The sequence below is a fragment of the Nelusetta ayraudi genome, unplaced genomic scaffold (genome assembly GCF_046127955.1).
Source record: "Nelusetta ayraudi isolate G7.1 ecotype Tasmania unplaced genomic scaffold, CSIRO-AGI_Nayr_v1 ptg000011l, whole genome shotgun sequence".
Lineage (NCBI taxonomy): Eukaryota > Metazoa > Chordata > Actinopteri > Tetraodontiformes > Monacanthidae > Nelusetta > Nelusetta ayraudi.
In genome coordinates, this window is record NW_027466061.1 from 18,132,312 (window position 1) to 18,155,812 (window position 23,501).

At 42.6% G+C, this 23,501-nt stretch overlaps 3 protein-coding genes across 9 annotated transcripts; 1 reads left to right on the forward strand and 2 right to left on the reverse strand.

Moving 5' to 3' along the window:
- Positions 1-856: 856 nt before the first annotated feature.
- On the reverse strand, positions 857-9,667 carry guk1a (guanylate kinase 1a). 7 transcript variants are annotated; one of them, XM_076021595.1, is made up of 7 exons: positions 9,485-9,637; positions 5,933-6,108; positions 3,941-4,054; positions 3,070-3,452; positions 2,172-2,256; positions 1,999-2,084; positions 857-1,824 (listed from the first exon to the last, which is right to left on the reverse strand). In XM_076021595.1, exons 3-7 carry the CDS (start codon positions 4,050-4,052, stop codon positions 1,786-1,788), a joined length of 705 nt encoding a protein of 234 aa, XP_075877710.1. In that variant the 5' UTR covers positions 4,053-4,054; positions 5,933-6,108; positions 9,485-9,637; the 3' UTR covers positions 857-1,785. The 7 variants fall into 7 exon arrangements, with proteins under 7 accessions (XP_075877710.1, XP_075877709.1, XP_075877713.1 ...); XM_076021594.1 differs by lacking the exon at positions 9,485-9,637 and adding an exon at positions 7,618-8,110; XM_076021598.1 differs by lacking the exons at positions 5,933-6,108; positions 9,485-9,637 and adding an exon at positions 7,618-8,076 and having other exon boundaries at positions 3,070-3,305; positions 3,411-3,452.
- On the forward strand, positions 8,951-15,455 carry cunh1orf35 (chromosome unknown C1orf35 homolog). The gene is made up of 8 exons (XM_076021591.1): positions 8,951-9,303; positions 10,159-10,309; positions 10,762-10,807; positions 10,924-11,006; positions 11,268-11,340; positions 11,527-11,606; positions 11,697-11,822; positions 12,547-15,455. Exons 1-8 carry the CDS (start codon positions 9,207-9,209, stop codon positions 12,803-12,805), a joined length of 915 nt encoding a protein of 304 aa, XP_075877706.1. The 5' UTR covers positions 8,951-9,206; the 3' UTR covers positions 12,806-15,455.
- Positions 15,456-15,965: 510 nt separating this feature from the next.
- arf1 (ADP-ribosylation factor 1) lies at positions 15,966-18,856 on the reverse strand. The gene is made up of 5 exons (XM_076021600.1): positions 18,676-18,856; positions 18,192-18,355; positions 17,975-18,085; positions 16,907-17,031; positions 15,966-16,767 (listed from the first exon to the last, which is right to left on the reverse strand). Exons 2-5 carry the CDS (start codon positions 18,334-18,336, stop codon positions 16,609-16,611), a joined length of 540 nt encoding a protein of 179 aa, XP_075877715.1. The 5' UTR covers positions 18,337-18,355; positions 18,676-18,856; the 3' UTR covers positions 15,966-16,608.
- Between the last annotated feature and the right edge of the window lie 4,645 nt (positions 18,857-23,501).

Sequence of the window (23,501 nt, forward strand, 5' to 3'; positions counted from 1 at the left end):
TTGAGGAACGCCGCATTAGAAATATTGAGAGCAGTAAAATTGGAAACTTCCACACGCTTGCATGAGATGGTAAACCTGTTGCGTGCAATGACCTACGGAAGCGCATTGCATTCACTGAATAAAAAAAATTAGGCGCCTATTTTTTTTTTTTTTTTTTTATTCAGTGAATGCGCTTCCGTAATGACCTGGCAGAGCAAAGAAATAGTTATTTTAAACTTAGCTTCATACAAGTCAGCTCTTGCCATTGACAGAACAACCTAATCTACCGACCTAATGCCACCAAGTAGATGCTGAACACTTCCACAGGTAGAGAGAGGCGGACTCCTCAGAAGTTCAACTGGCTATTTAAAGCCAAGTGCGTCTTCCATAGCTTTGAAAGCATAGTGTGTACCCTTCACATGAATCCATGAGCAAAAATGTAACTGAAAGAGAGAATACAAATTGCCTCGAGCAATCCAGAATCAGGCTCTACTAAGGGTTTTCCTTACTTTAATCCAAGCTTGGCAAGACATAAAACAGAAATAAATGTTGTTTAACCTTTTATTTTTGTACAGATGTAAGAACATGGGTCATTGTTATAGTTTAAAGTCCAGCTATTTGTTTAATTACACAAAAATACACCACTTCCAGTAATGTAACACGTTTATAGTGTAATAGTGTACTGGATTTTGAAGACGTACACTTAATTATTTCTTTTCCTCAGCAAGGTCATAGTCAAACTAATGTACTGAATGGGAAATGGAAAATAAGGACATATTCAACATAACATGAGGAAATTGGTTTGAAAAAATACAAATAAAAAGTTAAACATTTTATTTTCTCGCCATGGTCTCTTATTAAAAGGGAAAATGACAGAGCCAGTTGAACTTCAATTTAATGTACAGGTGAAAATGCAAAATAAAAAGAGTGACGCATTAGAAAAGTTACAAGTTTAAAACTGTAAAACAAGGTTACACTGTTCTACAATTATCCTTACAAAATTATTTTGGGCAACACTTAATCCTAATGGAGTACAGTAGTATTTAGTTGTCCATAAAGACAAAGAAATGAAGGCAACACATTATACAGAAGGATGACAGAGGTACAATGAAATATATCTGACAATCTTTTTTTTTTTTTTTTTTTTTTTTTTTAGATGTCCACAGTACAGTTGCCTTGCATGTAGCCATATGTAGCCACAAAATATTGTCGTGCTTTAGTTTTTCTTTAATCAGGAAATAAATGTGCAGGGCCCTGTGGGTAAATATCACAACGCCTTCTGTGTTTGTCTGCCAACCGTATTGGTGATGTGTTGCAGCGTAACAGCTAATGATGATTCAAACAATAAACATTACACACCCTTCAAATCTATCCAGCTGTCAAATCTTCTGAACAGTAAGAACAGGGGCGATGGATGGTCTCCCTTCGTCTTTTTAACCCATAGACTAAAAACACTTTCACATGATGGAATGAGTTACTGAACCACCTGTTCAAACAGTGGTACTAATGCTCGGCACACCCCAACAGACCACCCTGCACGACCAGGAGTAGCATCTTCATAACAAATGTTATTTAAAACTCCACATTTCCTGCCTTAACGAAAAAAAAAAGAAAAAGCGTCTTCAGTTTGTCATACATTAATAAAAACCAAGTCCCACCCAAAAAAACCAAACATGTATTTGCTTCTGTTCATTGTTCTGAGGCTCACAGACCGCCATCTGAGGGAATGTTCACGGCTGGAATGGAGGTCTGCAGGTAAAATGAGGAGTGGCTGGACGAGAACATGGCGGGACGTTGGGCCGTCTCCTAGGAGGACATGGTCACTTTCTTGACGTTATTTATTTCCTGTGAGACAAACACAAGACACGACTGAATGCCAGGCAATGTCAACTCACAGGGGCAGAGTGTGTGATTGTGTGTTAAACAAAAAGGACTTGCGTGAAACCACTGGTAAGGTTAACACTGCTTAACTCATTGCCATTTGTTCAGTGGGCAAAGGTCTCCGACACACACACTCACCTCAATGAGAGAACTTTTTAACTGCTCATAAGCATCTTCCAAGTTGTCATTTACGATGACTGCATCAAACAGGCCTGGTTCTTGGCCTGCGGCACAGAAAAAACAACCACATTTAGATCTCTCGCAAAAAAAACAACAACAACCATACGTTTGCAGAACGCTTCGATACTTACTGAACTTCATGTCCACATGGGCTGCATTCAAACGCTTCAGCAGGTTCTCCTCTGACTCGGTTTTTCTCTCTCTAAGCCGTTCTTCCTAAGAGGAAACAAATAAACAAGCCTTTAATGAACACAGAACATGAGGACCTGCTCAACAGGTTTCCAGTTGCACATAGGAAGCTAAATACAGGGACTGCAGCATGTTTGTCGAGATGTAGGGTAGCAGTGTGTTTTCTATGACAAGATAAACTGGTTGTTGAGTTGGGGGGGGGGGGGGGGGGCGGAGGGGGGGGAGAAAATGATTTTTTGAAAACAAGCTTTGATTCCCTGTTCACTCATTTGTGATAGTTTCCTTCAAATGAAATGAAATGTCCATACTAGAGCGTGTTGAACATCAGCCATCCTTGGGAGACAATTCAACTTGCGTACAGGAGGCGCCTACGACCCGTCATGAACACCGTATGATCAGGATATTCAACAAGGTCAAACACTACACTTACCACTTCTCCATGGTGATTATGCACACAAGATCAATTAAACAGTAACACTACAGATCTTGTGAGCCTTGCGGAGCTCAGGTTTAGCTTCCCGCTGCCTTTGTTGTGCTTTCCACTTGTTTGGAAAATATGATCGCTTAGCATGATCAAGAGTGAAAGGTTGCAAAACCTCAACATGTCCACAAATTTCGGGAAAAAAATAATAATGAAAAAGTCAGACTGCTATCTTACATTTTTTGGGGGGCGGTGTCGGGGGGGAAATGGGGTGACAACTGAGTTTTGGTTGAAACCCAGTGGGATGATTGTACAAACAAACAATGGGGGAAAAGAACGGTAAGTTTATTTTTTCAAACAACTCTGGAACAATAATCACACAGTGCCACCGACCAGCCCTTTTATCTCCACATGCTTACCAGGACCTCCATGGACGGTGGCTGGATGGAGATGTAGATGGGGTTGAGGTCAGTCTTCTTGATGCTCCTCACGCCCTGCATGTCGATGTCAAGTATACAGATGAGGTTCCTGGCCTGGACGGCTTGCACGGCCGCTTTGCTCGTGCCGTACATGTTCCCTGAAAACTCTGCATGCTCGATGAAATCGCCGCTGTCGATGCCTGACTGCATCGCCTCCCGTGTCACGTAGTGGTAATCTGAACAGCGGGAGAGAGAGAGAGAGAGAGAGAGACTACAGATTAGAGGAGGCGGAGAGACTGAGAGGAAAGGAATGTGCTTTGGCGTTGAATGCTGTGCTGCACCTCTGCCGTTCGCTTCACCAGGTCGGGGATTTCTCGTTGTGTCTGAGGGTTCGAGAGGCATTCGGGTTATAGTTTGTGCACAAGTGAGTATAAAGATCTGAAATAACTCATTACCTTGTTGAATACAAACACACAAGACACACAATATGGATTGAAAAACTAAGATCTGGAAGTTTGTATAACATGGGTCCTTACATTAATCTGCCATATTTAAATTGATGGACGCACGCATGACCATGCTGTGTTAAACCAGAGTTTAGTTTTGGATGCAAGGTGTTTATGTGAATAATGGAATTAAAAGAAACGGACAGAAAAGAAATCCTTACAACTTAAAAACATTAAGAAAAAATGGCAATGATAAAAACGGACCATCAATATCTAGAAAAAGGATCTGAATAAGATAATGTTGTGTTTTCTGGGTTTACTTGTTGGAGCAACTTTAAACACACATGCAGCCCATCTTCTGAAAGCTCCTGAAGCCTTTTTTGCTGCACTCACGCCTGAACAGCAAACGCCAAATGCACACTTACGGGAGACGCTGAAGCCGAACACGTTGTCAAACTCCTTCATGAGCTTCTTCAGCAGAGTGCTCTTCCCGGCGCCCGACGGGCCGGTGAGCACCACAGGCTTGGGACCAGCCATCGCTGAGGGAGTGAGGGAGACACACAGAGGAGACGGCTCAGCGGAAGCAACCAGTGGGTGCGGCGAGTCAACCCGGTGAAATCCTCTGGCATGAGTCATGAGAAGTACAAAAGTCTGTGCGCTCAGTACATGCAGTGTAGCAGTGTTCTTCAAGCATTGTGCCGCGGCACACTAGTGTAGCGTGAGATATTGTCTGGCCTGCTGTAAAAATGAGCCAATTGCACTTAACTGGTCTAAGAAAGACACCAACATTCGATTGTTGAGTGACAGTGCTTTAAAATGAATGAGTCAATTCCTCTCATGATAGCAGCTTTGTTTTGCATCTAAACAAGCCCAAGTTTCACACTGAGTGAGTATAAATCAAAACTACAAAGTATCATTTTATAATATTTTTGCTTGGTGGTGTGCCATGACATTTCTTTCAGTGTAAAAACAAATGTGCCGTGGCTCAAAAAAGGTTGAAAAACACTGCAGGAGAGAATAAACAGGGTTCAAACTAGAGAGCAAATTGTTGACGGAGGACTGCTGGATAAATCTCCTGGGAGTCAATCGAGCATGGAAAACAAAACAGTGGTGGCAGAAATAATGACGAGTCAGAAGAGCCTCCTCCCAAAGGAGCGGCCGCAATCAAGTGCCGAGCGTCCAGAGGAGCAAGTCACCTCCGATTGGAGAGTCCTACTCTTCCTGGTACGGCTGCAAGGCACCACGTCAGCCAAGGAAACACAACGAGGCGCCTGCATATGTGGACTAAAACCACGTTTGAACTTCCTGTACAACCACCAACACACACACCTGACACGGAGCTGAGTCGCAGCATTCTGCAAACAACGCTACTGACTTAAATCGCCACACAGTCTTCTGACATCAACAAAGAATCCCATAGTTAAAAAAACACGTTTGCCTTACCTTCCCTTAACACGAGCCTACACACACACACACAAACACACACACACACAGGTACTAAGATGGAGTGTGATCGTGTTGATCAATTAGTGGTGAAATACAAGCGGAAGACAGTGGGCAGAGCGAGCAAGAGTGTGTGAGAGAGAGCGAGAGAGCAAGAGAGAGAGAGAGAGAGAGAGAGAGAGAGAGAGAGAGAGCGAGAGAGCGAGAGCAAGAGAGAGCAAGAGAGAGAGAGAGAGCGAGAGAGCGAGCGAGTGAGAGAACTAGGGCGGAGCGATAACAACACATGGTTGAGCTGGCAGAGCCAGGTCTGAAACACTGAGCAGGTGAATCTGTAACAAGAAGAACCTCCTCTGAGTCTCCGTTGTCACGGCAAAGGCAGAGTCCTTAAAACCTCCATTTGATTCCCATCCAGACGTCTAATTCTGCTGCCAGACTGCAAAACGGAGCCCTCAGACATAATTAATCAGGCCAAATTGTTGTTGGACAACATGTTGGGAGAAGGAAGAAACTGAGAGCCACTGGGTGGAAAAAGCAGCTGCGTCGGGGTGTTGTCACTGGAGCGCTGTGAGTGAGTGACTTCACAAAGCAGTCGCTTCCTAGGACTGCACATTCACCGAGTGAAGCCAGCAAAACAAGTAAAGGGTGGAGTGGGTCACATTTAGACTGCCAGGATAACACACACACACACACACACACACACACACACACACACACACACACACACACACACACACACACACACACACACACACACACACACACACACACACACACACACACACACACACACACAAGGATACACAAGTGGAGTGAATTTGAATCACATCTTTCTGTTTCTACAGAAGGAGAGAAAAAAAATGAAAAACGGTACATGGGGAGATCAGCTGGCTTGCAGCTACGACCTAAACTGATACTAAGCTGCTAAAGTACCGTGCAAAAAAATAACTAGAAGGAAGTGAAAGCCGACTACTTACATCACACATCAGAAATGTGAGTGATTCTGCTGAGAATCGGGTTTTTCCATGCAGTCTGGCAACATGCAGAAAAAGTGATGAAATGGAACTGCTATTCTTTCACCAACTAGTTCTAGCGAGGCTGTCTTTGCAGGTGCAAATGACACGAGGTGTTCTCTATTGCCTCTTGAATGTTTCTACAAAAGACAGTGGGGCTAATTAAAGGTGCAGGCTTCCTTTTTCCCCCCTCCACACTGAAAAAGGCTCAGCTTTCCTGGAACTGACTTGGATCCAAAGAGTTAGAAATCTGATCGATTTGTTTGAATAGCTGATTTATTTGTTATAATTACCATTCTTATCAATGGTAATAATAATAATAATAATAATAATAATAATAATAATAATAATAATAATAATAATTATAATAATAATAAGATTGTTTCAAAATCCTTTTAATGATTCATTAGCTTGCGCTAGGCAGCCTGGCTCTACCTGGTGTAGGACTATGTAATTAATGGATGTCTAGGCTAAATAAACTTGTTCTCAAAAGAAGATTTCGGGCAGGCGATGAAAAAAATCTCTCACTTTCTCTCTCTCTCACTCACACTCACCTAATGTTTAACAATACCACATGTGTATTTGCATTGTTACTGACACAAAAGTCCCCTGACAGGAAATGAGAGTCACACAGGTCGACAACTAGATAACGACTGCAGCGTGCTCAACCCATCACAAGTGATCTCAAGCACATGTGATTGAAATTTGTCTGAAGCTACAGCAAAGTCATGTGAGACCTGACCCCATCCATCACTGCACAGCAATTAGCACAGAGGTGAGTGACTGAAGCCTTTTGTGGGGGTCGATGCCTCCACAAAAAAACCCCCACAACTTTCTAAAGCCAAACCATTAGTTTATAGAGATGATGGCAAGTTACATCAGCCTTCAGTGGATAAAACACAAACACACTCGGAGCTGTACTTAGAAAAGCCATACACCCAGCAAAGAGTGCACAAACTCATTATCTATTGCAACTCCACACACACGTAACAGAAACTGCACAACTGAATAGCATAACTACCATATTTCTAGTTTTATTACAATCACATGCCGGTGATCTTGTGCCGTGATAATCTAACGCATAATATAATCAATGCGGAGTGAACTTTGTCTGATTTAGAGGGACAATAAAAATCTTTGAAGCAGAGAAAAGTGTGAAATAACATTTCCAACAGCATAATCAATCTGGAAGTACTTTGCTTTGTGTGCATATAGTCAGTGATGAAGAAGTGAATGAGTACATTTGAAATGCAACAGCCCACTTTGTGCATAATAGGAACATACTCAGGGTGTTAATACTGTAAAGCTACTGTCAGAGAGGGAAAGTGGCATGAGGTAGACGTCAAACTAACATTCAATAACACTAAACTACAAGAAATGCCGCCATGACGCGTTAAATGGGCGTTGCACAGGAAGAAGAATATAGCAAGTTCGAGTCCACAACGAAGCAGCAGCACCGTGGAACGAAACACCCGCAAAGTTTCATCGGCATGCCCTTCCTGCCAGTTGATCCCACCAGCCACCATCTGTCTCAACACCGTAAACAGCAACCCATTGGGTTGCCGGAAATGAATAAATAGAAGCTTTCGTTTCACTAATATGGTGACGGTCATTATAAGGAGACGGGAAATGGCTTTGATCCTACATACCTGACATGTGCCTCACAAAATATCTCATGAACATCGGGAGGCACGTTAGTCCAGGGCAATGGTTCCGACTGGGGAGGATAGTCTCTCTCCTCCGATGTGTGCCTCGGACGTTCGAGCCATTGATCGGCGAGAGCTGAGATGTCTACGTCATCAACGTTAGCCGAAACACACGTTGACGTAAGCATCCGCGACAACGCAGACCCAAACGCTGTGTGGGTTAGCTCTAGAGTGCTAGGGCTAAACAACGCGGTCTCATTTTTTTTTTTTCAGTAAACACGTGAACGTAGTCTTCGTGTCTGTGGTTTAGTCCTTAACAGGAAGTAACGTGCAAGTAGCGTCAGACATCCACAACACTTCACAACAAAGGATAATCCTCGGGTTACGCTTTATGTTTCTTAGCATAGCCTATCTTGCGCGAAGTTGCCTTGTGTGGGCGGTAATCAGCAGGCGTGTGTAACAGACCGGTGTTGTGGGGCGTTTAGCAACCCTGACGTACGGAGCAAAACACGGAAGTGGATTACTGAAGTGTAGTTTAGTATTCAATAGCTCAATCTGTATTGGAAGATCAAAGGAAGGTTCTAGTTCAGACACGAGTATGCAAAGAAACAGTACGACCCTGTCCTTATAGATAAAACCATGATGTTGTTCGTGAATGAACGACTGAATGAAGAACGTCCCTAATGAAGTTAAAGTACAAATGTTGAACAAAAACAAAACAAACAAACAAACAAAAAACAGCCGATATGGAGTCATGTGCGAGAGACCTAAAGTTTCAAGCATGTGGGCAGATATACCCTTTTGAGTATACACATCTTGGTTTAGAACTGCTCAAGGCAAGACAGCAAAAATACTTATGCAGAGTATTGCCAACTGTCATTCAGAAAATATAGGATGCCTCCCGCAGTGCTCGCGGCCATGACCATCACAGACCAGTTGCTCACCAGTAGTGGTAAATAATAACTTAACATAGGGTTTCAAAAAAGTATATGCTTCACATAGTTTGAACTGCGCTATCCCCAGTATACATAAGAAAGCAGAATGATTAAATTGGATTGAAATCTTTTAAACACAACACACTTTTACACAACAATCAATAAAGTGCAGGATGGATGGCTTTTTACAAAGGAATTACATAAATACAGCTGAAAAGAACAAGCGATCCTGATACAATACACGGTTGTTGTGATTGCAGCTACGTAGATTACTGTTTTGAACGCAAACTCTATAGAAACGAACGAAAACAAATTTGCGTTCAAGACAACTCAAATACCGGACAAAACCCGTATCGATTGAAAACGCGCCATTTCATTGTCAAATACGGGGCAATTCTATATTTTAAGGGACGGTTTGCAACTCTACTTATACCTCGGCTACCTGTTAGGAGAACGCTGAATATAAAGTGCGCGCACTCTCGCGAGCTGAAGGCACTGCTGGGCACGCGCACAGAATTTAGCGTTACATCTGACGAGTGACCCCTAAGGCCTGACCAAAATTACGCTGCTCGCGCGCTAGCGTGGCTAAAGCAAAGCGGTTTCTTGTGTGTTTACGCCACAGTCCTTCCCGACACGTGACCAAGGCGTCTGCACAAAATGTTCGGTTCTGGGAGATCTGGAGGGTCCCGAGGAGGCCAGGACCAATTCAACTGGGACGACGTCAAAGTCGACAAGCACAGGGAGAACTATCTCGGTGAGTCCCGAGCAGCGCAGGCAGCCATGTTCCGACCGATGGTCGGCGCTTCGAGGCGCACGCTGCTACATGTAGCTCTCGGCTAACGTGCCGCCAGCCGCCGTAGCATGGCCGTAAATCACAGTAAAGTTACAAACCAGTACCTCGGCACTCCAAGCGGATTATAGTTTCACCTCCTCACCTCTGGTTGTGGAGTCCCTCATGACGCGAGGCGTGCTGCTTTAGCCGGTACCCTTATTAGTCCCGTTTTGCTCTTTTCATAGAGTGCACCTTTTGTCGCTCCCAGCCTCCCGCTCTGTCCACTCTGGACGCACACGATTGACTGTCAGCGTGCCAACATGCCCAGCGCCACGTAGCACAGAATGGGCAGCTATTCGACTCGGATATGAGGAACATTTGTGCTCAATCACCCACACCTGGAACCGGCGACGTGAGATTTGTTGTCATCATCAGTGGCTTTTTACTGAGAGGAGCGAGTGCCTCCAAGGAATCTACAGATATCTCCACAGTGTGATAGTCAAGTCACACAAGAGCTGAGAGAGTCCACCCAAAACAAACAAAAATAACATACATAGGGGGCACATTGATCATAATTCATTAGTTATCTTAAATTGGGGAATTTATGGACAGAGCGTTTTTGTGTGACAGGTGTAAAGTATTATCGTATTGATTTGTTTTGAACTTGTCCTTTTGTTTCTGTTGTTTTCGTTCAGCGGAATTCTAAATTAAATCTGACCACTAAGAATAAAAAAAATAAGTATAGAGTAACGCAGGGGCTTGGACTAACAGTAACACATGCAATTAAACAAACTGTAACTGATCCAAGTCTTTATGTCATGCTTTTCTTTTCTCTAGGTAATTCTTTGATGGCACCGGTCGGACGATGGCAAAAAGGCAAAGATCTCACATGGTATGCAAAAGACGGTAAAGGCACCAGACCTTTGACCAAAGAAGAGGAACTTGCTGCAGTCAAGGCAGCGGAGCAGGAAGCACTGATGGCTGCCCTGTATGTACATACTGCCCTCAGAACTGAAGGTCCCATTTTATGCAGAATCCATTTGGCCAATGTTGTCATCACGGAATGTGTGTTTGCCTGACGTTTCAGAAATAATGCCATTCCATGCAGTTCTGGAAGCCAACCCCGTGTGATGTCACAAAGGGCACTGGTACCGCTCTCAGGCTAGTGACAGCACACCCAGCTTGATGTTTGTTCCACCCTCCGAAACCACTTCACAGCTTCCATGTTTTTTGTCGTCTTTTAAACATGCGGAGGCCGGCAACAAAGCAAAGTTGTCTAGAGTTGTTTTGTTTTTTTATCATCAATTTTGCGAGGCTCCTTCACCGTCCAGGATGACAACAAAGTTCTGATATTTTGTTTAATATGGGACCTTTTTGATATATCTAATCTAATATATATCTAATACAATATATCTAATGAGCTCATCATTTTGTCTCCAGAGGACACAAGAACATCAAGCGGCAACCAACTGGCCTGACCAAAGAGGTGCTCTATTTCCCTTTTTTTTGGTCTGGCTTTGAAAGGTTACTTAAAATATATATAACTACCATGTCCTGTCAGTACAGATGAAACAATAATAATTTTCGCCGTATTTCCTACAGGACCTTGCAGACGTTTACAGGAGGGAGGAGCCTGATGGTGATGAGAGAAATGTGGACCGCATCTCTGGCTTAGGAAGCTCCAGGTGACACTACTGATTGATATACGTGGGATCCAGATCGACAAATCTAAAACTAAATGGAATCAATACACATATAGGTTACATGTAAGAGTATGTCCAGACACTTAAATCACAAACCCCAGCAAGCTCTTCATTTAACTCTTCACCATCTCAAAGGATTTTAAATCATTGAGTTCCCTGAAAAAGTGACAGTGTCAGTGTTGCTAACAAATGGTATGAGAATGCAATTTGCCTGTGTTTTCAGAAGTGTGTGTCTGTCCACAGTGTCGGATCAAGGAAGATGGTGCTTTCCCAAAAAGAAAAGGAGGCGGCTAAACTGGGCCTTCCTGTTTTTACAGTACGTTTTATTTTGTCCATCCCGTTAAAATAGCATTACAAAGATGATGATTAAGATCTGCAAAGGTGACTGATGCAGTTAAAGAAAGTCCTTTAGAAAACTCTGGAATGCATTGTTGAGATGAGTGAGGACGGTTCGTCGATTTCACATCGCAAGACGAAAGGTTACAAAATGCTTTCTCTCCAGCATCACAAAACAGAGGCGCGCTCGGAAGCCCCGGTGAATGAGGCCTCACAGAGTGGAGAAAAGGGAGAAATGGACCATTCGTGAGTATACATTTAAAAAAGCACTTGTGTCTGACAATGTGGTTCATGTCAAAATAATGTAAATGAATCTGATCTTTTTATCAACCCCAGGCACGAAAGCAAAAAGAAAAAGAAGGAGAAAAAAAGTAAAAAGGAGAAAAAGAAGAAGAAGGAAAAGAAAAAGAAACGGGAACGAAGAGACTCGTCCTCATCAGACTCTGATGACAACAGAAAGAGGTTAACCTTCAAACTTTCTGACTGTTTGTCTGACAATTGAAAGGTCCTACCGATAAAGGATTATTTTCCAACCTGGATTTGAGTCAAGCAGCCTCACACAATTTTTTTTAAAGATTAATAGAACCGTTAGGTAAAATGGTATGTCTAGCTAAATATTTGTGCTAGACAAACCATTTTTAGCCCTCTGTTTCAGCATCTTGCAAAAATGCTTGGTATTAATGGTATTATTAATGCTTGTTGGACACCAAAGTTGTAGCATTACATGTTTCAAGCAAATTTTGTAGACGTCTGCATTTTTGGAAATTGCCAAAGGGATTTTTTCATGACACGAGACCCTCAAGTACTTAATGTGTCACACTCCTGATCAAACTTATTTTGGTCACCAATAGAGGGCAGTAAAAGACCGTCCCAAATGCTGCTTCTGGACCTCCAGTCCTCCACCCTTTTAAATCGCAACCCAGGGCAGAACACTGTTGACAGGAAAAGATGTTGCTTCACCATGGATCAGGAAATCATGTTGCACTGAGTTTATGTTATACATTGCTTGATATACAGAGAGATGTCCACACATCCCTGGAAGTTGTATTCACCTACAGGTGTCATTGGCTGCTTGCTGTCCCACAGCACTGCATCAGTCGCCATGTCTGCGCCGGTACATCTGCTCTCAAATTTGGGATCCTCTCACTCCATCCCACATAAATATTTGTTCCTTTTCTTTCTTCAGACAGAGAAAGGACCACCACCACCATCATAATCCATCATACCACAGTCAGAGCGGAGCCAGGCTCCATGACAGCCATTCAAGGTGGGGAGCAAAGGCCGAGCGACAGCCCCCCAACCCCCCTCACCGGCGGCAGCGCCACGACACAGACTCCTCTGATGGGGGGTCTCCTGTTCACCGCAGCCCTGTCAGCCACAAGACAGCCCCTGCTGGTGCCACACAAAGCCATAGGCGGCGCCACGACACAGACTCGGACGACTAATATCCTCCCAACCCCCCGGACCTCCAATTCAAAGACGCAAAAATGGGGACGTAAATCTCTACAGCAGCTCCACTGGCCCTCAGACCCCATTTACCCTGAAGAGCAACAGTGGCCTGCAGAAGGCGATGGGTCATATGTGCGAGATGAAAAGGCTTCTTCACCCAAGAAGCTCATCAGGGATCAGTGTATTTTGTGTTGTTTTCAATTGTGTTTTATTGATTTTTTAAAAAAAAAATATTTGTGCTGGAATGCCAACTGTTGGAGTTTCTTTATTAGATAGACCATTTTGTTTTTAAACTGGGAACACGTTGAATGTATAGATGTTTGGTAAAAGATCCACCTGAACCATTTCAGATCATTTTCTTGGCTTTTGAAATTTTCTGTATTTTCAAGTCTTTGTACCTCAAACTGACTAAGGACGGTGTCCTTAGTCAGGAAGCCCAGTCCCCATCTCCCGCCACTTCCAACAGCATTGCCAGGTCAGCTAGGAGACATAGTTCCTCCAGTGTGCCCTGCGTCTGCCTCGAGGTCTCCTCCCGGGTTGGGCATGCGTGAAACACCTTGCCAGGAAGACACCCACGTGGCATCTTCACCAGATGCCGGTGCCACCAAATGCCCAGGCTGCTCTCGACACAGAGGAGCAGTGCCTCTACTCTGGCTGAACAAGCGTCCCACCCTATCTGAGAGCCAGACCACCCTGAGAAGATAGAGAAAAGTCATTTTGGCACATTTGTAAATCATTTAGCTGAAACTTTCAATGAGCGGCTGTGTCATCAGCAAATCAAAATATGCATCATTAAAGTATCTCATACTACATGTAATTAATTAGAATTTTGTTTGTCAGTAAACTCCTAAATGAGTAAAAATTAAAACATTGTTCACTTGCTTCAATCACACAAAATATGCACTGAAAGACATTACTTTTTGGAAACCACCCTTTGTGACCTCACCAAGGGGACTGATTCCTCTTGTTTCACCCTGTGGGAACACCTCACCTAAGGAGGGTCTGAAAAAATAAGAAGGCTAAATATGCTGTATAATAGGTGGCTGGAAGGTGAAGGTCAGAAAGTGTGTGTGATATTGGACATTTAAACATTATGGATGGTTTGAAGGACAAATGCTGTGTGCGATTGCACATTGGAAATGAGTGAGTCAAAGTAATGCGCCAACTCTCCAAAATTCCTTTAAAATTCTGGTGACACCACTTCGACCACTGCACACCTCCATCCTCTCACTGCCTCTTGCACCACTCAGCAGCAATGATCCTTTTTGTTTCCCAGTCATGCCATCGCTCCTTAATCCCTTCCCTGCTCTCCGTCCGGCTCCCTGACCAGTGCAATACCATTGGAATGCTCTCCACCGGCCATAATAGGGTGTAGTGTTTGCATTTGCCTTGAATTGGTCTGAAAGAGGGTATTCTGCTGCCTGGCACCTGGGGGGCGCACTAAAAAGAGCAAGGCATTCATAAAGAAGAGTGCAAAAAACCAGGCTGGTCCTTTTATATGAGCCAGCACCGTTAGGACCGCCACACACAAACCGTGATGATGGAGCAGCAGGGGACGAGGCCACACAATGAAACCCTAGGAGGAGCCCAGGACTTTGCTCCCTCCCCTCACAACACAGCCATACTCTCCAACCATGTTTTATAGGCATGGCTGCATTAACCATAGCACCGTAATCAACCAGCAAGAATGCCATCCCAGATTGCCAGCCCTGCACAATGTAAGACAGGGTGTGTTCTCATTACTGCTTCAACCCAAACATTAGGTGGTTGAACCACCTCAGGGCACCGCATTTCTCCTCAGGTCAAGGGTGACAGCCCTGACAAGCTGCTTTTACCCAGAGTTCTCGGCTTGGCTGTTGGGAAATATTTCTGTGCCAACTGCAAAGCATACAACTTGTTGTGAATGTTGCCACATTTGAACATTTGTTAATGTGGCAAGGGTTAGGGTCGGACTAGGGTAATGTAATTCCAATCTTCCATTTTCATGTAATATTCACCCCACCAATGTTGAAAACATTGTGTTTTAAGCCAATAAACCCCAAATTGAGAAAAGCTCATTTGTATTACTCAGAAGTAACACAAGCTGGAAAAAATAGCCACATGTGATGTCACAAAGGGAAGTGATGATCCTCCCAATAACCCCCCTTCACCACCATCTAAAAACATATTTCTTTGAAGTACAGAGCATGACATTTCATACATGCATACATATATCAACAGCTCCCACGGTGACAAGTGTGTCCAGTAATACAAGTGCCTTATTCCTCGTGTCAAGCCACTCCTGAAGAGGCACTACATGAGAAGAATCTTAACCGGGCTCAGGGGAAAAACAACTGGAAGATTGCTCCATGGTCAAAAATATTCTCTTCAGAATAAAATAATTTAAAAAACGGTCAGACATTAGGTTATGGAGGAAAAATAAAACTCTTATTACGAGATCTTAAGTTGACCATACAATTACCAAAAAAGGAATAAAGCTGTTTTAAAAAACCCCAAATGAAGCTGTTTTATTGAAAATAGTCAAACAATTAAAAAAGATCAGTTGCAGTTCCATACAGAGATATTTTAAAAGTTGTGCTGGATAAAAAGCTTTTTTCCATTTCCCTTTTACAATGTGCAGAAATGTTAAAGAAAAAAAAAATACTGGCACCTTGAACTCGCCGTTTAAAATGGTTTTCATCACTACTAAAACTATTTTTATTCTGACAGCTTAATAAGAGCACCTCTGGCTAAGGTCTCCTAGACCCACTGTAGTGTTACAGCTAATGCAGAAGCCTCAACCAAAACAGACAACAAATTACCGGGATAGGAAGTTTGTTTTCTGTGGAAAGATGTTTATCGTTTTGTGGAATCCGCAGATTACATTGCCAATGCGAGTTAAGCCAACATGCCAGGTACCATATGCTGGTAAATTTGTACTAATAGAGCAGAATGTCAGTGCAAATAGATGTAGCCAGTGTTTCAAAAAATCCAAAAAAAAGTGACTCAGGGAGGCCAAAGCCTCAAGTTAGCGATAATGCACTTACTGCACCTAGTGCATCATGGCCCAGTGGGTAATGTTCAAAAGGATCAATTGGCATGAAATCAATGAGAAAATACTTATGTCTGCTCTCAGTAATATGTAGTCAAGTAAGATAAGTAAATTTAATGTTGTGCTTTCTTTGCTAATAACATTTTATTCAGATGAAGCCCAGTTCTGCTTGGGGGGGAGGTGGCCATATTTCACCACTTGCCTCCACTAGACCAGAAGGTTTGCTCAATATGGGTTTTGCAATTTTACAATGATGTCATGGCTGGTATTAGAGAGATGCAAGACCAAGGGGGACATCAGAAAACCGTGGTTCACATCAACATTCTCTGCTTAATGTTTTGTAACCATTAGATGCTCCTAAATCATACACACTGGGCCTTTAATTTGGTTTGTAGAAGTCAAACCAAAAGGGTTCTTCTGAATCACTTAACACACAAAATAACAATAATAAGTCCTACACTGCTTTTAGCAATAGATGATTTTAAATTCTTGAAACCTCTTTTCCTCTTACAACAACCAGAGAGAAAAATAACTATTCATAAATATAAATGCATATATGCTATAACCACAAAACAAGCTGCCCTCTGACCAAATATATTACCAATTACATAAAATACCCCAAAAGCTTTACAAGAATAAATCAACTGCAGCAAAACCTACACGTGTGTAAAGACAAAAGCTGAGATGAAGACAGCTTCCAGTCATGGACAAGAAAATCTGGTTTTGCTGAAAAGCAAGACTGAACCGTGGGTGGAGGACATTGTATTGTTAACGCTTCTTGAGCTCGTTACACAGCCAATCAAGTCCTTCGTACAGTCCGTCCCCTGTGGATGCACAAGTTGCCTGGATGAACCAGTGTCTGGTCCGTATTGCGTGAAGGTTCATCTTGTCCGTGATTTCTGCTACATTCATGGCATTTGGAAGGTCCTAGAAATAATAAATAATCAGAAAATGTCAGAATGCGGTCCTGTTTGAAACAGGAAGAAACAGAATTCTTCCTGCTGATTTATTGTGTGTCATTACACATGATAAGTCGACAGGAGTGCCCTTTCGCAGTAAGACTTACTTGTTTGTTGGCCAACACAAGTATCACAGCGTCGCGCAGCTCATCTTCTTGCAACATTTTGTAAAGCTCATCCTGGGCCTCACCAACACGCTCTCTGTCATTGCTGTCCACAACAAAGATGACACCTGGGACAAGAACAATATTTGTCAAACAGGTGCGATATGTGTGCAATGAGTGAAAAATCTTCCAAATACATTTGCAAATTTCCTCATCGTGTTCTAGTGGCCATCACAAGGAAGAGGCAACAATTAGGAAGCAAAGGTGTTCTGGGTTTCCTTTAAGAACCTCTCCTAATGAGCGTCAGAATGATCTGTATTGACTTTAACTGAAAGCGATAAAGGAAACTCAGCCTGCCACACCACAAGGGTGAGATTGATTGTAACCTGTTTAGCCAGGCAGCTATGCAAGGCCTCCCAATGATATACTGTACATAGTGCCAAAAGCGATGCGTCACAGTGCTCTGAGCCTCGATGTGTGACACCATCCAGTCACACATTTTCTAAAGTTGCATTTTCCCTTGAACTCAGGGTGACTGCAGTAATAAGAATGCATGGAGACCGCTGAGAAAAGCCTTCAGCTATGTTCTCCATTTAATCTGAAAACACCATCTAATTCAAATAAAAGCTATTTTGTTGAAACAGCTTTCTTTAGTATTGATCAATTTCCATGTCCCATCAAGATATTTCTCTTTTGTAGGACAGTTGCTAGCTTGATGCTAGTTGCTATATGCCCTCACCACAATTAAAAGAAGCCTACTAGCTTTCGTGTATTAATATTGTCTGAAAACTATTTCTACTGGAGAGATGCCTGATCAAGGTTTAAGAGCTAAAACCTTATCGTACTGTTCTGGAGCATTTTAGAGTAGCAGCTGGCATTTGCTACCTTCCGTCATCACTACTAGAAAGGCAGCTGACTGGTGATGGGTATCAATGACCAACTGGAACCTCTTTCTATTGGAGCTTGGGAAGATGGATGTGCTAGATTTGAAATGCAAACATCTCGTGATCCAGCAACCATTTAATATTTCAGGACATTTTCAATTGTAACAATGTGTGTAAGCAAACCCACCTTGTGTGTTTTGGAAATAATGACGCCACAGCGGACGAATTTTGTCTTGTCCGCCGACATCCCACACTGTGAAACTGATGCTTTTGTACTCAACGGTCTCCACATTAAAACCTACATGGAAAAATACAAGATAAAAGATCACATTGAAACTGTGACACTTTAAACATAAAACACGTTTCTCTTTTTTATTTTTATTTATTTTTATTTTTTTTTTTACCTATTGTGGGAATTGTAGTCACAACCTCTCCAAGTTTGAGCTTGTACAATATAGTAGTCTTTCCAGCAGCATCCAAACCAACCATGAGGATTCTCATCTCTTTGTTACCAAACATAGCAAACAGACTGGAGAACATTTTCCCCATTGCGGCTGGTGATGGAAACCTATGGTGGTGGAAAGGAAAACAGTACAACGTTTGGATTTGGCTGGAGGACGGCCTGGCATAATATAAAGTGTGTGGCGAGTCGTACCCAACCTAAAGTCAGTCCAAAGTCTTTACATTACTGACCGTTGGTTCAAATATTTCTAAGCTGAACGTCTCGATTTTATAGTTATCGACATTTTGACGCAGAAGCTGCGGGATTTTTTTTTTTTTTTTTTTTTTTTTTTTTTTTAAATATCGTGCACTACTGCGAGGACGTCTTCGCATTACATTAATAACGACACTTACGCCCAGGTGAGCACGAGAAAACTTTAAACTTACCTTAGAGCAAAGCCAAAAGTTGTCTCAGACAAGAACTGTCAGCTAGCGGCTGTGTAACGCGAAACACCCGTCAAGGTAGTTTGAAATGTCGACAATTATCCCCTTTTTTCGCTTGGCGGAGATGATTCGCTTCGTCTTGACAACGTTCACTTCCTCATTCAACGCGAAAGAATTTGACACGTCATACGGATGCGCTTCCGTGTTTATTTGAAAAAAGAAAAAAAAAAAAAAAAGAAAGAAAAAGACAACGTTATCACCAGGTGAGGAAGTGTCACCCCTTGAGGTCAATGCGCGAATTGAACACAACTTTATATTCACATTTTGACGTACCAGTTTACTGAAACAAATGTCACCTATTTTGAGCAATTACTGTTAAACAGCTCCTTAGACCGTGTTGGCGATGTGGGCTATACGATGATTATTTACTTAAATTACCCCTTACAAAAACTTTTTTATGAAGGTACAAGAGTTGAAATTAACGTGAACACAAATATTGTCACTGCTACACTACTTCATACTCGAGATTTTGCTTGCAATCTATATTACAACACAGATAAATTGCATATTCAAAGTTTTTCGTTGAACAGTTGTGAATAACTGTTTTCTTCCACATGAGATGCGAGTCTTTTCAATAACCAGCTGCAACAACAATAAAATATAACCACCTTAATCAAGCCCTGCACTTTCACCGTCTAAACTCTAGATGTTGCTGATGAAATGAGAATCGTTGACTGTCAAATTGCAACAACCTGTGTTGTCTTGTCGCAATTTGAATTTATTCAAATGTGCAGGGGTGTCTGTTTTTGATCTCCACCACTACCTCTCTGTTTCAAACACCAATAAGGTCATAAGGAAAATCCTGACAGATATTGTTGGCCCGGTTGAATTTTAACTAGGGTCAACTATGCCGACTACCCCCAGTAGAGGGGGCAGCAGGAGGGGATAAGGGCAGAGGAAAACAGCAGGAGGGGAGAGCTGGTGACGGACCACACAGTGAAGCCTCATAATACTGTTACCCTCTGCCACCATAATTCATTCGTTTTGCTGTGCCAAATGTCTGAGAGGTATTCCAACAAATTCACTTGGTGTTGATTACCAAGAGTCTTCACTTTTACAATGATTGGTAAAATGAAATGATTATGTTTCATGATGAATCTTCCACTAACTTCCACATTATCTACTTGTCACCAACCCTCTGGAAAAAAGAAAGAAGGGCCAGAATAATGACAGAATTGGGTGTAGGACATCAATGCCAAAACACAATAAAGCCAAACACAATTCTTAGTTGAATGAATGTCATATCCCAGCAAACAAACAAACAAACAAGAAAAAACCTCTATACCGAGCTATGTTTTATAAAGCCTACTTGGCCTGGTGAAGTCACAAATGTATAAGTGTTTGACTTCAACTGGATTGAAACACTGCACCAACTTTTCAATAAATAATCAAAAAATTAAACGGTGTCCAGGATTTTGTTTAAACGATTTAGAACCAACCTGATCTTTTACAAAGTCAAAGACAGAGCTAAAGTCAGAAAAATGTAAGATAATAATAATAATAATAATGATGATAATATTAAGAATACTAGTACTATTGCACATGGAGAGAGAAGCAATAGGTAAGCACGGTTTTCAAAATCAAAGTGGGTAATGACAAGTGCGGCGGCTACTCTTGGAAAACCGTTCTCTGCTCTATAAGAGTGGCTTAAGTTGGAAAATAGATGTCTGACAAAAATGAACGCTTACATGGTCATCATTTTACTGCACTCAGGAAAGCCAAAGTTCTTCATCTAATGCTGAGCCATCCTGTCACCCATCAACCTAAAATGAGGGATAAATGAACACGAAACATATTCAACTGACTCCTACCATTAGAACTGTAATGATGGGATTGACTTTCCCCTCAAGTCTACACCAGTGTCATTTAGAAAATATAACCCACTATGCAACTTGCACCAAACTTAAACCAAACAACATTAGATTTGAAATACTTCGGATATCCCTATCTGTAAATTGAAACATTCCACTCTGTTGTTTAAAAAATGAAAAAAACAAAACAAAACAAAACAAAAAAACATAAAAAAAAGCACATACGCACCCCATCCAGGTGTTACACTAGATGAGGGACACAGATGAGGGAAAACACGTGCATTGTAAGCTGTCAAAACTTCATTTTATAACTGCCAAATCTTCCAATGCAGCCAACTCAAATACACGGAATCCGAGATAATGCCTTATCAGAAAAGTCACCCGCAGGCTGAAAAACCTCAGATGGTGAGTTATCATTGTTGTCTTTGGAAATGACAAGTGGAGTTTGAAGCAGACATGTGAAGACAGAAATAACGCTTAGTGGTCAACAAGTTCAGCCATATCTTCACGGCTGCCTGACCTCGATTTCCATTTCAATATTCGGAGTGTGTAAAAAAAAGAGATGAAAAGCAGGCTTTAGTGGCTTGACATGATGATAATATTCATTTACAACGTACCATGCGGCGAGCGGCGGATACAGTGGAGATCCTAGCGGTAGGGCTAAATCCACCTTTTCATGCTCCACAGGTTAGCGGCGGTAATATCCATTTTTCGCAGCATTCCTCTTTTCATCTTTCGCCTTTTCCGCTTCATATCTCGCAAGATACTGACAGTTGTGATGTGTGGACAGAGAACTGGAAATGGGACAGTAGGGGGTGTATATATCGCACACGCACACTCATTCACGCGTACGTACACACACACACACACACACACACACACACACACACACATGCACGCATGCAGGCACACGCGCGTGCGCACACACACACACACACACACAAACAAATTCTGATGACTCCATTGGGGTACACACTTAACAATTCGGCATGCACAAATATGCACAGGCATACACGTTTACCATGCTATTTTTTTTTTTAATCCTTATTTATGTGTCATTGTGCCATTTGTGTTATATGGGTCTCCAGAACACCTATTCCCACCCAAATGCACCACCTTAGAGGAGAACGCAATGGTTGAGTCCTGTAAATGCGTCACTTGTCTCTTCAGCCAGAAATAGGCTTTTTGGTATAGTTTAACACAAACTTAATGTTAACCTGAGGTCTCAGAAAAGTTGCAGTCAGTCATAGTCACATCAAAATGGATTTATGGAAGTTTGTGAAAAGAGGAGTCCTGCCAAAGAGCCAAACAGAGTTCGCAGTAGGAAGCGGGTAAAGAGCCCAGTAGGGGCCTGACTCCCCTCTGAGACAAGGCCTTGCAGGGATAAAAACACTCAGTAAGGGGCTTGGGAACGCTGTTCTGATGTGTGTGTGTGTGTGTGTGTGTGTGTGTGTGTGTGTGTGTGTGTGTGTGTGTGTGTGTGTGTGCGTGTGCGTGAACGCGTGACGGAGACAAATGGGAAGAACACATGTGTACACATAAATTGTGACACATAAAGGGAGAAATTTGATCAAAAGGCATTATAGGCCTTCATATCAAGAACTTTGTTCGGACGTTTGAATGTTGCATACACGCCAGTGATCATAATCATAATAATAATAGGCTCACATTATGAAACGGCCAAAGGGAAACCAAAAGGCCGCTGTGTGAATCGTACAAAGGATCTGGTTTCGGCTGGAACTCGGATGGACAGGCATGGGATGCCTCCCTCTGGCTCTCATGTACTGGATTATAGGTCGGGCGAAAACCCAAAGGAGGTGTGAAGGAGGAAACAAACCGAACATTATTACAACGGCTAGCATCGCTGCCATGAGAGGATCCACGCTGGCTTCGTCCATTGGCAAAGAGTACCACTGGGCACCCTACCCCACGCCTCTCACAGTAGGGGGCGCCACAGAGAGAGACGCCGGGGCAAAAGGATAAATGTGCACCAGTGTCGGCTGCCAATCACCTTTGTATGGTGTTTGTCGGAAGCCTGAAAAGGTCGTTAAGGGGATTTACATAACATTTTGCACTCCGCCCTGAGTTCACGAGGAAATGTTCCATATTAAGTCGTTACTCCATGAAAATGATTCTCATGGATTTTGACAACGCGATTTATGGAGATGAAAGCATTATGGTTAAAAGGTTAAAGAGCAATAAACAAACTTGGAGAACAAGAAAAGTAAGACAGACGAAACTCCACCTCTTGTAACCCCTGCTTAGCTTTGTCTTCGGGGTTGATGTCAAATAATAATCTCGGGGACCTTGAGCCTCATGCAATTCAAATATTGATGACACTTTCCCTTATGGAGAAACGAATGGTCCAGCATACGACTGAAAGTTCGGCGTCAGTGCCGGACGTTCCGGGACATCCGTGACAGATGGTTGAGACAAGCTCTTGAACGACGCACTTCTTCAAAAAGGACATGGGGCCCTCTGGTGTGAGAGAGGGAAGCATATTAACAATGCGAATCGCTGGCTTGCAGGATGTGGATATACTGGCAAGGTGTAAGGGAAGAAAACAAAGTCCATGCCAGGGAACTGGATTTGCTGGTAAAGGATGACTTGGTTGGACGTGAGGTTTCCATGCCCCATTTCTTCTCACCCCTCAGCGCCCTTTAAATGACCTCGATTCAAGGCATTACACCACCACCTATGAACCCAAAGGACATTTCATTGGGTGCAACTCGTGAGGCTATGTTGGCCCCTCTTCCTTTGAAACTTGCCTTGAGCATCCACATGAGGCAATGACGAGCTATTGCAAGATGAAACAATGCCGAGGATAAAGACAATTCTTTGAAAGTCTTTTTTGGTTGGTTTGAAGTTGATTCATGTTTGCTATGTATACAGATTTTTTTATGGGTTGTTCCAGGCCTGCTCCCTGTTTTAAATCCTGCTATATCCCATCGGAGTAGG